Below are 17,337 nucleotides of genomic sequence, written 5' to 3'. Positions count from 1 at the left end.
TATGTGCCAAGCACAGTTCTAAGCGCTCGGGGGGATATTATTATTATTATGGTATTTGTTAAGCTCTTACAATGTGCCAAGCACTGTTCTAAGTGCTGTGGGGGTGGGGGGATATTATTATTATTATGTTGGGTAGGGACCGTCTCTATATGTTGCCAACTTGTACTTCCCAAGCGCTTAGTACAGTGCTCTGCACACAGTAAGCGCTCAATAAATACGATTGATTGATTGATTAAGCACTTACTATGTGCCAAGCACCGTTCCAAACCCTGGAGTAGACACAAGGTAATCAGGTTGTCCCACGTGGGGCTCACAGCCTTCACCCCCATTTTACAGATGAGGGAACTGAGGCACAGAGAAGAATAATAATAATTTGGGTATTTGTGAAGCGCTTACTATGTGCCAAGCACTGTTCTAAGCGCTGGGGGGGATATTATTATTATTATTATGGTATTTGTTAAGCGCTTACTATGTGCCAAGCACTGTTCTAAGAGCTGGGGCGGTGTTTATTATTATTATGGTATTTGTTAAGCGCTTACTGTGTGCCAAGCACCATTCTAAGCGCTGGGGGGTATTATTATTATTATGCCATTTGTGAAGCGCTGACTATGTGCCAAGCACTGTTCTAAGCGCTGGTGGGAGATATTATTATTATTATGGTATTTGTTAAGCGCTTACCTTGTGCCAAGCACTGTTCTAAGCACTGGGGGGGGGGGATATTATTATTATTATGGTATTTGTTAAGCGCTTACTATGTGCCAAGCACCGTTTCAAACCCTGGAGTAGACACAAGGTAATCTGGTTGTCCCACGTGGGGCTCACAGTCTTCACCCCCATTTTACAGATGAGGGAACTGAGGCACAGAGAATAATAATAATAATTTGGGTATTTGTAAAGCGCTTACTATGTGCCAAACACTGTTCTAAGCACTGGGGGGGATATTATTATTATTATTATGGTATTTGTTAAGCGCTTACTATGTGCCAAGCACTGTTCTAAGCGCTGGTGGGGGATATTATTATTATTATTATGGTATTTGTTAACCGCTTACCTTGTGCCAAGCACTGTTCTAAGCGCTCAGGGGATACAAGGACATCAGGTTGTCCCACGTGGGGCTCACAGTCTTAATCCCCATTTTACAGTTGAGGTAGCTGAGGCATAGAGAATAATAATAGTAATAATGATAATTTTGGTATTTGTTAAGCTCTTACTATGTGCGAAGCGCTGTTCTAAGCGCTGGGGGGATATTATTATTATTATGGCATTTGTTAAGCGCTATTGTGCCAAACACTGTTCTAAGTGCTGGGGGGATACAAGGAAATCAGGTTGTCCCTCATAGGGCTCACAGTCTTCACCCCCATTGTACTGATGAGGGAACTGAGGCACAGAGAATAATAATTATAATAATAATTTGGGTATTTGTTAAGCACTTACCACGTGCAAAGCAGTATTCTAAGCGCTGGGGAGCGATACAAGGTAATCAGGTTGTCCCATGTGGGGCTCACAGCCTTAATCCCCATTTTACAGTTGAGGTAACTGAGGCCCAGAGAAGTGAAGTGACTTGCCCAACGTCATGCAGCAGACAAGTGGCGGAGTCGGGATTAGAACCCACGACCTCTGACTCCCAAGCCCGGGCTCTCTCCACTGAGCCATGCTGCTTCTCTAACAAATTGAGGTATTTGTTAAGTGCTCACCTTGTGCCGGCACTGTACTAAGCGCTGGGATGGATACCAGCAGCAGAAGCAGCGTGGTTCAGTGGAAGGAGCCCGGGATTGGGAGTCGGAGGTCGTGGGTTCTAATCCCAACTCTGCCCCTTGACGGCTGTGTGACCTTGGACAAGTCACTTCGCTTCTCTGGGCCTCAGTTACCTCATCTGTAAAATGGGGATTAAGACTGTGAGCCCCCAAAAGGGACAACCTGATCACCTTGTATCCTCCCCAGCGCTTGGCACATAATAAGCTCTTAACAAATACCATTATTATACAAGCAAATGAGGTTGGACACCTTCTAGACTGTGATCCCGCTGTTGGGTAGGGACCATCTCTCTATGTTGCCAACTTGGACTTCCCAAGCGCTTAGTACAGTGCTCTGAACACAGTAAGCGCTCAATAAATAGGATTGAATAAATGAATGAATGACACAGTCCCTGTCCCACGTGGGGCTCACAGTCTCAATCCCCACTTTCCAGATGAGGTCACCGAGGCCCAGAGAAGTGAAGTGACTTGCCCAAGGTCACTCAGCAGACAAGCGGCAGAGCTGGGATTCAGGTCCATCTCTCAGGCCCATATTCCGTCCGTTACAAGAAGCAGCGTGGCTCAGTGGAAAGAGCCCGGGCTTTGGAGTCGGAGGTCATGGGTTCAAATCCTGGCCGCGCCAATTGTCAGCTGTGTGACTTTGGCCAAGCCACTTCACTGTGCCTCAGTTACCTCATCTGTAAAATGGGGATTAAAGACTGTGAGCCCCCCGTGGGACAACCTGATCGCCTTGTAACCTCCCCAGCACTTAGAACAGTGCTTTGCACGTAGTAAGCGCTTAATAAATGCCATCATTACTATTATTGCAACGTGCTACTTCTCAATCCTCATCGCCGGGTCGGACCCAATGCCCCAGGCCCTCTCAGACCACCTCCCCTCTCCCGCGCCCAAGAGAGCCCCTCGCACGTAAGTGAGAACAAGGTCTCTGGTTTTCTGTTTTATTGTAAAAAACTGATTCAATGTTTTTTTAACATACAAGCAGAACTGTTTAATACTGCCCGTTAACACTGTTAAAACCTAACAAACCAAAGGAAAAATTCAAAAAAAAAAAAAAAATTAACAGCCACGATAGTTTATTTACAGTTGAACCTTTTTATATAAGATATTTACAAGACAACCAATTTTACACATCAGAAATGGTATCAAAAGTATGAATTACAACACAGACGACGGCGGGTGAGGTGGGCTTCCCACGAAACCTGGAGGGGACGGACGGGCCTTTCCTTTCATTTAGTAACGCGACTTTAAACTCGGTTAAAGCGAGAGATTAGAACGGAGGACTAGGTTGGAGGGGAGAAGCGCAGGCAGGGGCCGCGGTTGGAGATTGAATTTCACAGTGTTGAATCCCTTAAAGGGAGAAATAAGACTATCCCTCACTAATATCCCGGCCCGTCCTGCTCCGCCGCGTCCCACGGCCCCCACACGGGACGGGATCGCTTGACCCCAGAAATTTACCGCTGAAAACGCGTGTGGCGCGGGGAAGGCCGGCGGGAATCCAAGAGGAAGAGGTTTGAGCCGCTGCCTTGGACGGGAGGTGCTGGGATAGAGAAAGGGAAGGACAAAGCAGAGGCCCCGCTCCCTTTTATCGCTCTTCCTTCGGGGGAAGTTCGAGAATTCGCGCTGGAGCCACGCAGCGCGCGCGATCTAAGTCGTCTTAGAGACTGAAAGGACGGAGGAAGGAGAGAGGAAAAGGGGAAAAGAAGGTCAGCTCTGCTGCGGCCATCGCTCTGGTGGAAGCGGCCGGTCCGCTCCGGCTTCCTCGCTGCGTTCACCTTCGCCGCTGCAGTGTGGGCAGCTGGCTCTCCACCCAAGCCCTCCCTTCTTCCTCCTCCTCCTCCTCCTCCCGGGCAGATGGAAGAACGGTTATAGGAGAGGAAGCATCACCGAACAAAGACCGCCACCCCGCCCTGCCCGGGCGTAGGGTGCCCACGCCGCCCGGTTCTTTCCCGTTAAAACTGGGGGAACCAGCTGGGTCTTGCCCAAGGGATCCTGGGGTGCTGAACTGATCCCCCCCCGGAGCTGGGTCTGGCACCGTGCCCCAAATGGTAGCTGGCACGGGCACGCCCCATCTCCTCTCCAGGGAAGGGGAAGCGTACCTTCCCCCGGAACCCGGGCCACGGCCGTGAAGGCCGTTTCCCATTCCGCAGCAACAGCCGGTGCTGGAGCAGAGGGCTGCGGCGGCCCTTCGGCCGGCTCTAAACCGCTAGGCAGGGTTGTAGTGAAATGCGCGGGAAAAGGGAACCGCGTTGTGCGTATCGGATTCTGCTGTCACAGGATAACGGCCCGCCGGGCACAGGGGGATGGGGACAGGCGGGGAACCTAGGTGGCACCAGTACAGAGCTCGTGAAAGCTACTTCCTCCCCCTCAGGGGCCTTCCGTGACCCCAGAAAGGTGTGGCCATCGGGAATACACGGTTGTGAAAGCCCCAGGGCAGGCAGGGTGCTGACCCTGTTCTGTCCGCTCCAGAAGGCCTCACGGCCCTGCCGGCAGGGTGGGGACGGAGGGGAAAACGCGGCTGACTGTCATCGGCCCCCTTCGAATCACCCACACCCCTCGCCCGGGCCCTGAGCCGTTAATGACATGGTTTATGGGGGGGAAAAAAGCACCTCGGCCAGAAGGCAGGTGGGCCCACACCCTCCCGGGCCTGCTCACACCATGCACGGGCCGCTCGGATGGCCACAAGCCAGGGCCAAACCCGCCCCGGGGGTGCCGCCTGTTATCGCTCTCCAGAATGGGAGGGAAACACAAAAACAAAAAACCCGCAGGACGCAAGTAGCCCGGAGAAGACGCTTTGTGAAAACAGAACAAGGGGACGATAGCAAAAACCCAAAAGCATGGAAGGGGATTCTCCGTGAAAGGCGATATACGTGAGGATGGCGGGAGCTCCTGACTGGCTCTCTCGGCCGGCTCCACCTGCCCCACCCCCCCCCAACACACACCCGGAGCCGTCTCTCCCGGGCCGCTATTTCCGGCAGGTCCGGTGAGGCGTTTGCTTCTTTTGGATCTCCAACCGGCAGCGGCTGCGCTCGTCCAGCCAGGGCAGCTCGAAGTTCCTGGTGGACAGCGGGGAAGGAGAGGGGCTCCGCTGACCCGCCATCACCCCTGGGATGGGGGGGCTCTGGTCCTGCTGCAGACTCCCCCAGTGCTAAGCGCTTGGTACAGTGCTCTGCACATAGTAAGCGCTCAATAAACACTATTGATGATGATGATGTGCCCAGGCAGCGGAGGGTCTCTGACCCCCTCCAGGCCCCGCGGACTGACTCGGCTCAGACCCGAGGAGGGGCCTGCCTCTCCGGCGTGGCTGCTGCTTGCCCGACATTCTGGGCTCCTTACCCACCCACCCTCCCTCGGCTAGGCAGAACCCTAAAAGGACCCAAAAACAAAAAACGGGGGCCGGCGGGGCCGAGGAGGGCGGCCACATACTCACTGTGGGGTTAGTTTGGGTAATGGTCGTCCAAATGCTACAACAGGCAGGAAGGGGGTGATCAGCAAACTTTCAACTGCAAGAAGAGAACCGGAGGGATTGAAGTCAGCGAGGCTCGGGGCCACCCTGACGCACGCAGGGCAAGCCGCCCCCCTCCACCCCCCTGGAAAGGCCCCAGGGGCCAGGCCAAACTCACCATCGTCCGGGTCAGGGAAAAATGAGGTAACCTCCGGCTCAGATTCCTGAATTCCTTTCTTTTTGTACATTCTGAGCTGCAATCGCTGTAGGATTCTTTGTTCCCTGATCCTCTGAATATCCCATCTGGGTGGGGAAAGACCGGCCAAGCAGAACAGACAAACCCCACGCCCCTGAGCACCCGCTCCAAACTGAACACCCGGCCTAGGGCCTACGGTCGGGGCCGGCGGGAGGGCAGAGGGCCACCTGGCCCGCGGCTAGGGAAGCATTTGGGTCCGGGAGCCCCCAAACCCCCCAGCAATCGGGATCGGGGACGTGGAGGAGGAAACCCATCGCCCCCCTGCCCCTGGAGACGTTGCCAGCCCGCCTCACCTCTTCCTTCTCTTCTCGTCCAGCTCCAGTTTTGCATGCCGCTTAGAAAACACGCTGTCGTCCAGGTTCTGGGGGCAGAGCGGCCGGTAGGTCAGGTGGCCTCAGCCCTCCCTCCCCCCCCGCTCGGGTCATTCGTTACTACTAATAATAATGGTATTTACTAAAGAGCCTGCTACATACCGGACGCTGGGCTAGATACAAGGTAATCAGGTTGGACACAGTCCCTGTCCCAACATGGGACTCACACTCTTCATCCCCGTGTTACACTTGAAGGATCTGAGGTGCAGGGGAGTGCCGCAGTGACTTGCCCAAGGTCACCCAGCAACCAAGTGGCGGAGCCGGGATTAGAACCCAGGTCTTTGTGACTCTGGGGCCCTTGCTCAATCCAGTAGGTGCAAAGCCACCTCCAGGGATCCTGTCAACTCCCTCTAGACTGTGAGCTTGTCATGGGCAGGGAATGTGTCTGTTTATTGTTATACTGAACTCTCCCAAGTGCTCTGCGCACAATAAGCACTCAATAAACACGACTGAATGAACATCAACTAGCAGATCAATCAATCAATCGTATTTATTGAGCGCTTACTATGTGCAGAGCACTGTACTAAGCGCTTGGGAAGTACAAAACAAGCAGATGCCTGTTTGTGGCACCCAGGAAGACAGGAAGCTGAGTTTCTCCCTATCCACATGTAAAATCCCATCTCCAAAGGGCCTCTGCCCAACTACACCCTCATTTCCTACTCCCTCTCCCTTCTGCTAAGGCCCAGTGACATGAGCACGACCTTGGCAGTCACAGGATGTGGGTTCTAATCCCGGCTCCGCCACTCGTCTGCTGTGTGACCTCGGGCACGTCACTTCACTTCTCTGGGCCTCGGTTACCTCGTCTGCAAAATGGGGATTTCGATTGTGAGTCCCCTAGGGGACGGGGACTCGGCGTGGCTTAGTGGAAAGAGCGCGGGCTTGGATGTCAGAGGGTGTGAATTCTAATCCTTGCTCCGCCCCTTGTCTGCTGTGTGCCTTGGGCAAGCTCCTTCACTTCTCTGGGCCTCAGTTCCCTCATCTGTAAAATGGGGATTAAGACTATAAGCTCCACGTGGGACAACCTAATTACCTTGTATCTACCTCAGCGCTTGCAACAGTGCTTAACAAATGCCCTCATCACCACCTTGTATCTACCCCAGTGCTTAGAACAATGTTTGGCACATAGTAAGCATTTAAAAATTATTCTGCATTGCCTCTGCCCATTGCATCTGTCCCCTTTAAACACTCAGTTCACCCCACAGATCTCCGGTACCTATCTGCCTCCTCCTCCAGACTGGAAACTCCTTGTGGGCAGGGAAGGTGTCTACCACCTCTTCCGCCTCATACTCTAGTCCAGCGGTCAGCACGCGATAAGTGCCGAATGAATCCATTGCTGGATTGAACGAACTAGGAGCTCCCACCCCGGAGTGGGCAGGGATGTCAGAGCCTCCAAAAACCACACTTGGCTGACCGCTGAAATTTCTTTATTTATACTGTCTCCCCTTCTAGACTGCTCTGCACACAGTAAGCGCTCCATAAATACGATCGAACGTTAAGCTCATCGGGGCGGGGAATGTGACCGTTTATTGTTATCCTGTACTCTCCCAAGCACCCGGTACAGTGCTTTGCACACAGTAAGCGCTCAATAAATACAAACGGCTCAAATGAACGCTTTAAGAGCCACGCTCTCAACAGTCGCAAGATCTTTCGCTGGTTAGTGTGCGCCGGGAGACCCGTCCCCACCCCCTTTCCCAGGGTGTCCTCTCCCCACCTCCAAGACTTCCGAAGGGCTCGTCTCTCGCAGGGGCTCCACGGAGTGATCCCTCCAAGAAGGAACTGGAAGAAGAGGGGCGGGGAAAAGAGACGGTCTTTGGGTACGGGGCGATGGCCCCAGCCTCAAGCTCCTTGGGCGGCCCGGAGGCGGTGGGAGCGGAGGAGTGGGCGCCCTGCCCGTCCCCCGACAGCCCAGACGACCCCAGCCCCGGAAGCCACCGCTCACCATCGTCCTGGGAGACAGCCGGCCGCGGGCGGGAATGCCCTGCTGTGCCCGCCGTGCTGAGCAACGGGGCTCCTGCCGCCCCTCACGAGCCCCGGTCGCCCCTGTTCCTCTACTACTCACCGGCCAAGACGGACGTTTCTCCGGCAGCGCTCGACGGCACCAGGCACCCTAGGTGACGCGGCGGGGGAGAGTCAGCTCAGAGGCCGAGGAGGACGGAAAAGAAACTCCCACCCACGCGGACAAATGGGCATCCGGAGTGTTTGTTAACCGCCACGTGTACTAAGCGCTGGCGTGGGTACACGCAAATCGGGTTGGACACAGTCCCTCGTCCCACACGGGGCTCACAGTTTCAACCCCCAGTTTACAGAGGAGGTCCCTGAGGTCCAGAGAAGTGACTCGCCCATGGTCACGCAGCAGACACGGGGCGGAGGCAGAATTAGAACCCACGGTCTTTTGACTCCCAAGCCTGTGCCCTGTCTACTACATCATGCTTCTCACGGGATGAGCGAAGCGTTCTGAAGGTCTGCCCGGGGCAGTCGCTTTCCATTGGCTTTTCAGCGGTGGGGAGCAGGGAGAAGACTAGAAGGAGAGCGGGGAAGAGTCCCCCATGGCACTCTCTCCAGAAGAGGCGAAGACGCGCCCAAATTCAGCACCATTTTCCCTGTGATCCTCTCCTCTTGCTCCCCCGGGGTGGAGTCCCGGCCCCAGCAAGACCCAAAACTCACACGGCAGGGGAGTGGGTTTTGACCCAACTGCTGATCCCAGATTCACCCCAGCCCTTTCAGGCTTCTCCAACCTCCCCTCCGCCTCCACCACTTTCAACCCCCGGACCCAACGGGAAAAACCAGCCTCCACCCCCTCCCAATTCCACAAGGCCCCGAGAAGTCTCCTTCCCCCCAACCCCGGTCCTCCCTCGGCCCAACCGGACCGGGCCTTTCCGACCGAGGGGAAGCTGGGAGGAGGCACGACGCGTGGCCCAGCCATTTCCCGATACCGGATGGGAAGTTGCCTCAGAGTTTCTCATAAGCGGCCTCGCAGGGTTGCCATGGAAACAAGCGGGTTGCCAAAGGGATGGGAGGCGGGCACGGGGCGGCGGGGAAAATCCGAAGCCTCGGTGGTCGGGTCGCTCGCCGGCTGCGGACCCCAGGGGATGGTGGAGATTGTGGGCCCGCCTCCCCGCCCGGGAGCGCCTGGGCCCGGCTCTGGGAGAGCGACCCTCGAGCAGAAGACCCCTCCCCGCCCCACCGGGTATCCGCAACGATGGCCCCCCTCCTGAGGGGAGAGGCCGGGCCTCAAGGCCCCACGCAGCTCAGTCTCCACAGCCACGCCCAGGGAACCCCTTTATTCACAACACAGGAACAGCAGCCGAGCTGCCCGAGGCCCTGGGGGAGCGGTTCCCATTCTCGGCTCTCTAGGGCCGGATTAAAGGGTGCAAACACCAAAGGTGGGGGGGGGGGGGGGGGGGACCGAGGAAGCAGGACGACAGAGAGAGACAGCAGGGCGAGACGCTCTGGGTGCCAATCTCCACTTGGCGTCCAGACCCAGGAGAGGTTGAGGGTAGGCTGAATTTGCCCAGAATCTGCCCCCGGCGAGACCCTCCTCGTCCGCCTCTGGGCTCAGCCTTGCTGGACGCTAGTCTGCTACCACCCCCCCGGCAGCCCCCGTTGCCGGCCGGCCACCCACCTTCACGGGCTGCAGGAGCAGGGAGGGAGCCCGCTGTTGGCTAGGGACCGTCTCTTTACCGACTTGTACTTCCCAAGCGCTTAGTCCAGTGCTCTGCACACGGCAGGCGCTCAATAGATACGACCGAATGAATGACGGAGGGAGGGAGGGGAAGGGCAGGCGCCTTCTACTCCTTACTTGCTACAGACTCCTCCTTCCTGGGAGAGGGCTCCCGCAACGGGAGCGGTGACGGGGGCGGTTGGTGCCAGCGACACAGGTACATTTCAGTGGTGGAGAGGTATGGCAGCTCTTCGATCTCGCTGGGGAAGGCCGGCTCCTTGGAGTAGCCGCCGCCGAGCCCCTTCAGCGGGGGGGAGGGCTTCAGGGAGGGGTCCGCCAGACAGCGGCCTCTCTCAGGAGTCTCTTGGCTCCGCAGCTCCCGTCGGCAAACGGCCTCGGTTAAAGAGGGCTCCTCTTTCAGCGGCAAGTGCTTAGGAGTTTTTGTTTTGACTTTTGAAAATTCAGCTGCCAGTTTTTTCACTGGAGTCTTTCTCTCGGCGCTTCCAAATGCTGATTTCCTGTGTGCGCGTATGAGATGGGGGTGGGGAGGGAAAGAACGGAAAAAAAAAAAAAATCCGTCAGGGAAGTGCCCGGGCTCGGGAGTCAGGGGTCGTGGGTTCTAATCCCGGCTGCGCCGCTGCTGTGTGACTTTGGTCAAGTCACTTAATTTCTCTGTGACTCGGTTACCTCATCTATAAAACGGGGACTAAAATCGTGAGTCCCACGTGGGACAACCTAATCACCCTGTACACCCCGGTGGCTTAGGACAGCGCTGAACAAATACCATCATCATTATTATTATTATTCTCAATAATAATAATAATGATGATGACGGCATATATTAAGCGCTATGTGCAAGGCACTGTTATAAGCGCCGGGGAGGTTACGAGGTGATCAGGTTGTCCCACGGGGGGCTCACAGTCTTAATGCCCATTTTCCAGATGAGGGAACTGAGGCCCAGAGAAGTGAAGTGACTTGCCCAAAGCCACACAGCTAATTGGCGGGGCCGGAATTTGAACCCATGACCTCTGACTCCAAAGCCCGGGCTCTTTCCACTGAGCCACGCTGCTTCTCAATGCCTCCAACGAGGGAGTGGGACGTTCAAATTGGCAATAATTTTGGCCTCACAGTCTTTAGGCGAACCGGAAAGTTGGCCGTGAGCCAATCATCATCATCAATCGTATTTATTGAGCGCTTACTATGTGCAGAGCACTGTACTAAGCGCTTGGGAAGTACAAATTGGCAACATATAGAGACAGTCCCTACCCAACAATGGGCTCACAGTCTAAAAGCCAATGATCAGGGCCGGTCAGAGCTGCCTCCTCCTCCTCCTCTCTGCTTCCCGCTGGGTCCGTCCATCCCACCCAGGTGGGTCTTTCCCCCTCGAATCCCCCCAACTGCCACCCACCGATCATCATCTCCCTTCCCGGAGGGGCCTGAGTAGCCGCGGCACGGCCTCTAGAAGCTCCCGGTCAGCCGCCTCAAAACTAGAGAAGCAGCGTGGCTCGGTGGAAAGAGCCCGGGCTTGGGACTCGGAGGTCATGGGTTCTAATCCCGACTCCGCCGCTAGTCAGCTGGGTGACTCCACTTCTCTGGGCCTCAGTTCCCTCAACTGGAAAATGGGTATTAAGACCGTAAGCCCCACGTGGGACAACCTAATTACCTTGTACCTCCCCCAGCGCTTCGAATGGTGCTTCGCACATAGTAAGCGCTTAATACCATCATTAGAGGTACAGATGCCTCCGAGGTGACATCGGGGACACCCCCCCTCCCCAGCCGGGATTTCCCGGGGGCACGGTCCCCCCACCATATGTTGGCCAGCAAGGTCACCAGGGGCTGGGCTGGCCCCGCTTCTGCCCGTCATCCCCCACCGGGCCCCCGACGAGGACGGCGGAAGGCCAGCCAAGTTCAGGCACCTTTTGTGGCCTTTTCCGCTCCGGCTGTAGGAGAAAGGCTTGGGGGGAAGGCTCTGGGACGGCTCCGAGAGGTCCGGCTGGCACTCGAGTTCGATCTTCTCAGACAGCTCCTGCTCCTCCCTCTCTTCGGTCTCGTACCCTTGGAACAGCCGGTGTCTCTCTTTCTCGTTATCCTTCTTCACCAGCTGCATCCGTCTTTCCATACGTTCAATCCGGGCAAGGAGCTTTACGTGGGGGAGAGGGCCGGGGAAGAGTCGGGGGAGGGAAGGGAGAGGGAGTTGTAAGGCGCCCGTTTCGCATCGGTTGACAAGCGCACTGGTCCCCAGGCCTGCTGGGAACTTCTCTCCCTCCCCACTCAGAGCCGAACTCGGCTTCACGGGGCCGAGAAACACCGATCCGGAAACGCGTCTCGCGGGCCTGCTGGGGGAGGCGAGGGACCACCCTCAACTTGTCAGGGCGCATCAGGACCCAAGCAACGCGTGCTCTCTCCTCACAGAGACCAAGGGTGTCTCTTGGGGCCCTCACCTCTCCGGGGCGGACACTTACCTTATCCTTGCTGAGCACCCCTAACTCACCGCCGCCCTTCCCACCCCCTCCCCGGGGGCCCCCGCGGACGGAAGTCCGGAGGGGGCGGCTAGTGGAATCCGATGCCCGCAAACCCGGCCCCCTCCTGGGATCCCGCTGAGACTGCCAACTTCCCAACTCCCAAACGACGAACCCAGCATTTAGAGAATCTGGGAAGGAAGACGGTACGTCTCCATCTCTCAGGGTCCCCGCAATTACGGGAGGCCAAACGTTGTTCATAAACTCTGGATTTGAGGTAATTGTTAGCGCTATTTATACACCACTCCAAATACTGATTAAATGAAATTCCTAGATTTAAGAGGTGTGTGTGTGTGCGTGTGCCCGTCATGGAGGTCGGCGGGTGGTCGGGGGGGAGAGAAGCTGGAACGGTCAAAGAAAAGAGGTCAGAGGGCTTCATCTGGGAGAAGCCTCAGGATAAACCGGATCGGGAGGGGGGGGTGGGGCTGGGTGTCTGGGAAAGGGTGAAAGCGTTCTATCCACGTCCTGTAAAAAGAATTTCACCCAGGTTACACGGTAAGCCAATGCCCCCGCCACTCCATCCACTCGGCTGCCTGGATTTCAGTTACGCGGCCAACAGAGACGGAGTAAGAGAAACAAGCTTAAGCAACGCTAAGACTGCAATACACAACAGAAGCAGTGAACGCCAAGTTAAGACTGACACTCTGGATCCTCAACTCACCCCACTTTTTCTGCCTAGGAGAGCAGGGCGTAGGGGCCATTACCTCGGGAGCTGAGCAGTGAACCTCGACAATCAGCAGAGAGGGCCCCCCAGTGTCAGCCATAACTCTCAATTCATCTCCTGGTTATCTGTTTTGAGTCACAGCCTTAACGTTACTTAACCACGGTTTGTGGGTCACATTTCCTTGACTTCTCCTGCCCTCCCCCGCCCCACCCCGCTCTCCCTTCCCGGCGGGAGACCTCCCCCGAGGCCCTCACACAAGGGATGGGATCACACAATCCTGTACCACCTCAGTGCTGGGTGGGTGGGGGGGTGGGGAGTTCCCCCCAAAGCCATTTCGGAGGGGAGGGGGGGAGAGGGAGGTGCCCAGCCCATTCCCCCCTGCAGCCCGGCCGGAACAGCGTTGCCTGATAGACTCATTTGAAAAGCAAACAGAACGCAACCCCAAGCCTTTCCCCAGTTGATCCCCAAATCAGCACACTGCCCTAGAGGTTGGAGACAGAAACCCGGTTTTCAGCAGTCTAGACGTGATAAACGTGTCTGTGCGTGTTGAGGGGGGGCTGTTAAGCAGGCAGGCGATCGGACTTTTTTTTGGGGGTGGGGGGGCTGCCTTCAGTTTATGACGCATCTGAAGCCAGAGCTGGAGAACCTTGCCCCCCTACCAAGGAGGGGCTGAACGAAAACTCCCTTCCACCTCCTCTCCCGCCAAGGAGTTGAGTATCTTCCCTCTAATCGGGCCCGGGAAGCCCCGCCCCGTCGACCACACAAGGGACCCCTCTGTGCGGGTTTGTTTTTCGGGATGTGGCTTCGGTGGGGGGGGGGCTGGGTTCCCGCGGCCCTGCGGGGTCCGGGGACCTAAACTCCCCAGCGCTTAGAACAGTGCTTTGCACGTAGTAAGCGCTTAATAAATGCCTTCATCATGGGGGGGGGGGGGGTTGATGTGGGGCTGGACTGGGCGTCACCGCCGGACTTCCGGGCACGGGCCGGTTGGCCCGAGTGCCCTCTCGGGGCATCCCTCGGTCGACGACGTGGGGGGGGGATGCTGCAGCAGTGATGTGGGCATCCCCCGCCCGCCCGCCCTCCCACAATGCCTCGCGCCGGGCTGCTACGGCGTCTCCTTTAAGTTAACCCTCCGCGGCCTAGCGCTATGCGGAAAGCGCGGCCAACCCCCCCCCCACCCACCACGCGGTCCCCCCAAACCCGGTCCGGGGGGAGCATGCGCACCGCCGCGTTGCCCTTTGACCTCCCGCCCCCCCCCCCAAAAAAAAAGACGGCAGGCCGCCTTAACCCGTGCCGTACCGTGTCCCTCTCGGCCCTGAGGTCCTCGATCTCCTTCTCCTTGGCCTGGAGCTGCTGCTGCTGCTGCTCGATGAGGTCCAGCTGCAGCAGGAGGATCTGCTTGAGGCAGGCGGCCTGGCTGGGGGGTCCCGGGCCGCCGCCGCCCCCGCCGCCGCCGCCGCCCCCGAGGGGGCTCTTCCTCACGCCCTTCCATCCCGGTGGGCTGACGGGCGGCGGCGGCGGGCGACACGGCGGGTCCGGGGGGTCCACGGCGGCCGGCCCGCCCCTGTCGGCAGTCCGGGCGGGCTCCTTGGCCGCCACCTTGGGCAGGACGGCCTGGTAGTGGGGGCCGGTGCCCGCCTGCTTGGGGGCCGGGGGCGGGCCGGGCAGGGGCGCCGAGCCGCCCCAGCTCTCTTCCTGCTGCCCGGGGGCCGCGAGCCCCGGGCCGCGGCCGGCGGGCGACGGCGACGACGACGACGACGAGGGGCTGCCCGGTTGGGAGGAGGCTCCGGCCTCCTTCGGCTGGCGGTGGCGGGGGAGGGACGGGGCCTCGGCCGGGCCGGGCGGCTGCTGGTCCTCGGGCCCGCCCGGCGGCGTTGGCGTTGGCGTTGGCGTTGGCGGCGGCGGCGGCGGCAGGAGCAGCGCCGCCGCCCGCTCCGAGTCCGCTCGCGGGTCGGGGTGGGCCGCTTTGAACACGGCGGATCGCATGGTCACGGGGGCCCGGGGCGCGGGGCGGGAGGCGGGCGGGGGCGCGGGCGGCGGGCCGGGGCGGGCCGGGGGGCTGCGGCGGGGGCCGGGCGGGCGCGGGGCTCCGCGGGCCCGGCGCCGCCGGGGGGACTAGAGGCCGCCGCCGCCGCTCGCCCCCGCCTCCCCCGCCGCCGCCGCCGCCGCCGCCGCCGCTCCCCCCCACGCTGGGCCATGGGGACGCCCGCGCTCGGCCGCCCCCCGGCGCCGCCGCCGCGCCCCCCGACGCCGCCGCCGCGCCCGCCGGCGCCGGCGCCTCAGGGCCGGGGGGACCCCGCGCCCGCCCGCCCCCGGGCTCATCCCCGGCCGGCCCCGCTCCCCGGCGCTCGCCTCAGCCGCCCCGCGCCTCCATTTTGCCCCCCCTCCTCCTCGGGGCGGAAGAACGGAGGAGGAGGAGGAGGACGAGGAGGAGGGAGGGAGGAAAAGAGGCGCGCGCCGGACGGGCCGCCCCCCGCCCGGGCCTTCGGTTTCCCTTTAAAACGGAGGCTGCCCGAACCGCCGCCGCCGCCGCCGCCAACACCGAGCGCCAGGCGCATGCGCCGGGGCGGGGAGCGCCAAGAGGAGGAGGGAAAGGAGGAGGCCGCCTCCGCCTCCTGAGGGGAGCCCTCGGGGAGAGGGCGGGGAGCGGGAGGAGGAGGAGGAGGTGGTGGTGGTGGTGGTGGTGGTGGTGGTTGGGGAGCCCGCCGCCGTCCCCTCCTGAGGGGAGACAGCAGGAAAACGGGGGGAGAGGGAGGAGGAGGAGGCCGCCATCAGGAAAAGGGGGGAGAGGGAGGAGGGCGACATCAGGAGAAGTGGGGAGCGGGAGGAGGAGGAGGCCGCCGCCATCTGAGGGGTGCCCTCAGGGAAAGGGTGGAGAGGAGGAGGAGGCCGTCCTCAGAGAAAGGGCGGGGAGCGGGAGAAGAAGCAGGCCGTTGCTTATGGGGAGACTTCTGCCTTAGGGGAGGCCGTCTGAGGGGAGACATCAGGGAAAAGGGGGGAGAGGAAGGAGGCCGCCGCCGCCGCCTCCTCCTGAGGGGAGCCCTCAGGGAAATGGCGGGGAGCGGGAGAAAGAGTAGGCCGCCGCCGCCATCTGAGGGGTGCCCTCAGGGAAAGGGCGGAGAGGAGGAGGCCGTCTTCAGAGAAAGGGTGGGGAGCGGGAGAAGAAGGAGGCCGTTGCTTAAGGGGAGACTTCTGCCTTAGGGGAGGCCGTCTGAGGGGAGACATCAGGAAAAGGGGGGAGCGGGAGGAGGAGGCCGCTGCCACTGCATCCTGAGGGGAGCCCTCAGGGAAATGGCGGGGAGCGAGGGGGAGGAGGCCGCCGCCACCATCTGAGGGGTGCCCTCAGGGGAAGGGTGGAGAGGAGGAGGAGGCCGTCGCCGCCGCCGCCTGAGGGGAGCCCTCGGAGAAAGGGCGGGGAGCGGGAGAAGAAGGAGGCCCTTGCTTAAGGGGAGCCTTCTGCCTAAGGGGAGGCCGTCTGAGGGGAGACCGCCACCGTCGCCTCCTGAGGGGAGATATCAGGAAAAGTGGGGAGCGGGAGGAGGAGGAGGCGGCTGCCGCCTCCTGAGGGGAGCCATCAGGAAAATTGGGGAGCGGGAGGAGGAGTCCTCCGCCGCCGCCTCCTGAGGGGAGCTCGCCTGAGGGGAGCCATTAGGAAAAGGGCGGGAGCGGGAGAAGAAGGAGGCCGCCTGCCTGAGGGGAGCCCGCCTCAGGAGAGCCCCTCTGCCTGAGAGGAGTCCTCCCAAAAATGGTGGGGAGCGGGAGGAGGAGAAGGCCACCGCGAGGAGGTGGTCGAGGAGACCGCCACCGTCGCCTCCTGAGGGGAGCCATCAGGAAAAGCGGGGAGCGGGAGGAGGAGGCCGCCACCGCCGCCTCCTGAGGGAGCCCTCAGGAAAAGGGCAGGGAGCCGGAGAAGAAGGAGGCCGCCTCAGGGGAGCCCGTCTGCCTGAGGAGAGTCCTCAGAGAAAGGGCGGGAAGCAGGAGGAGAAGGCCACCGCCATCTGAGGGGTGCCCTCAGGGAAAGGGTGGAGAGCGGGAGAAGAAGGAGGCCGTTGCTTAAGGGGAGCCTTCTGCCTAAGGGGAGGCCGTCTGAGGGGAGCCCTCAGAGAAAGGGCGAGGAGCGGGAGGAGAAGAAGGCCGCCTGCCTGAGGGAAGCCTTCTGCTTGAGGGAAGGCCGCCTGAGGGGAACCTGTTTGAGGGAAGCCCTCAGAGAAAGGGCGGGGAGCGGGAGGAGGCCAACAGAGGAGAGCCCGCCTGCCTGAGGGGAGCCCTCTGAAAAAGGGCGGGGAGCAGGAGGAGGAGGCCGCCACTGTCTGAGGGGAGGCCACCTGAGGGAAGGTGGCCCCTCTCATGGAAGGGATACAGGGGGATAGCCAGGAAAGGACTGGAGGGACATCCCCCCTCACTGGGCCTCTTTCTCGCCTGTCCCACCGTCAACCCCTGCCCACCCCTGCCCACGTCCCACCTCTGGCCTGGAATGCCCTCCCTCCACACATCCGCCAAACTTGCTCTCTTCAAAGCCCTACTGAGAGCTCACCTCCTCCAGGAGGCCTTCCCAGACTGAGGCCCCCCCACCTTTTCCTCTGCTCCTCTCCATGGCCCCCACTCCCTTCCTATTGTTTCTATCCCATTGTTTAGAACACTGCTTGGCACATAGTAAGTGCTTAAGCCTGCTG

The 17,337-nt window shown here is 59.7% G+C and overlaps 1 protein-coding gene across 2 annotated transcripts; it reads right to left on the bottom strand.

The window, feature by feature from the left end:
- Positions 1–2,678: 2,678 nt before the first annotated feature.
- MSL1 (MSL complex subunit 1) lies at positions 2,679–12,791 on the bottom strand. 2 transcript variants are annotated; one of them, XM_038753710.1, is made up of 9 exons: positions 12,708–12,791; positions 11,401–11,624; positions 9,623–10,002; positions 7,883–7,930; positions 7,535–7,599; positions 5,746–5,813; positions 5,375–5,499; positions 5,182–5,254; positions 2,679–4,807 (listed from the first exon to the last, which is right to left on the bottom strand). In XM_038753710.1, the coding sequence occupies exons 1-9, from the start codon at positions 12,765–12,767 to the stop codon at positions 4,717–4,719; spliced, it is 1,134 nt and encodes a 377-aa protein (XP_038609638.1). In that variant the 5' UTR covers positions 12,768–12,791; the 3' UTR covers positions 2,679–4,716. The 2 variants fall into 2 exon arrangements, with proteins under 2 accessions (XP_038609638.1, XP_038609639.1); XM_038753711.1 differs by having other exon boundaries at positions 12,665–12,740.
- Positions 12,792–17,337: the final 4,546 nt, after the last annotated feature.

Source organism: Tachyglossus aculeatus, chromosome 11 (genome assembly GCF_015852505.1).
Source record: "Tachyglossus aculeatus isolate mTacAcu1 chromosome 11, mTacAcu1.pri, whole genome shotgun sequence".
NCBI classification, from domain to species: Eukaryota; Metazoa; Chordata; class Mammalia; order Monotremata; family Tachyglossidae; genus Tachyglossus; species Tachyglossus aculeatus.
The sequence above is the reverse complement of the archived record's forward strand: the minus strand, read 5'-3'. Positions and strand labels throughout refer to the sequence as shown.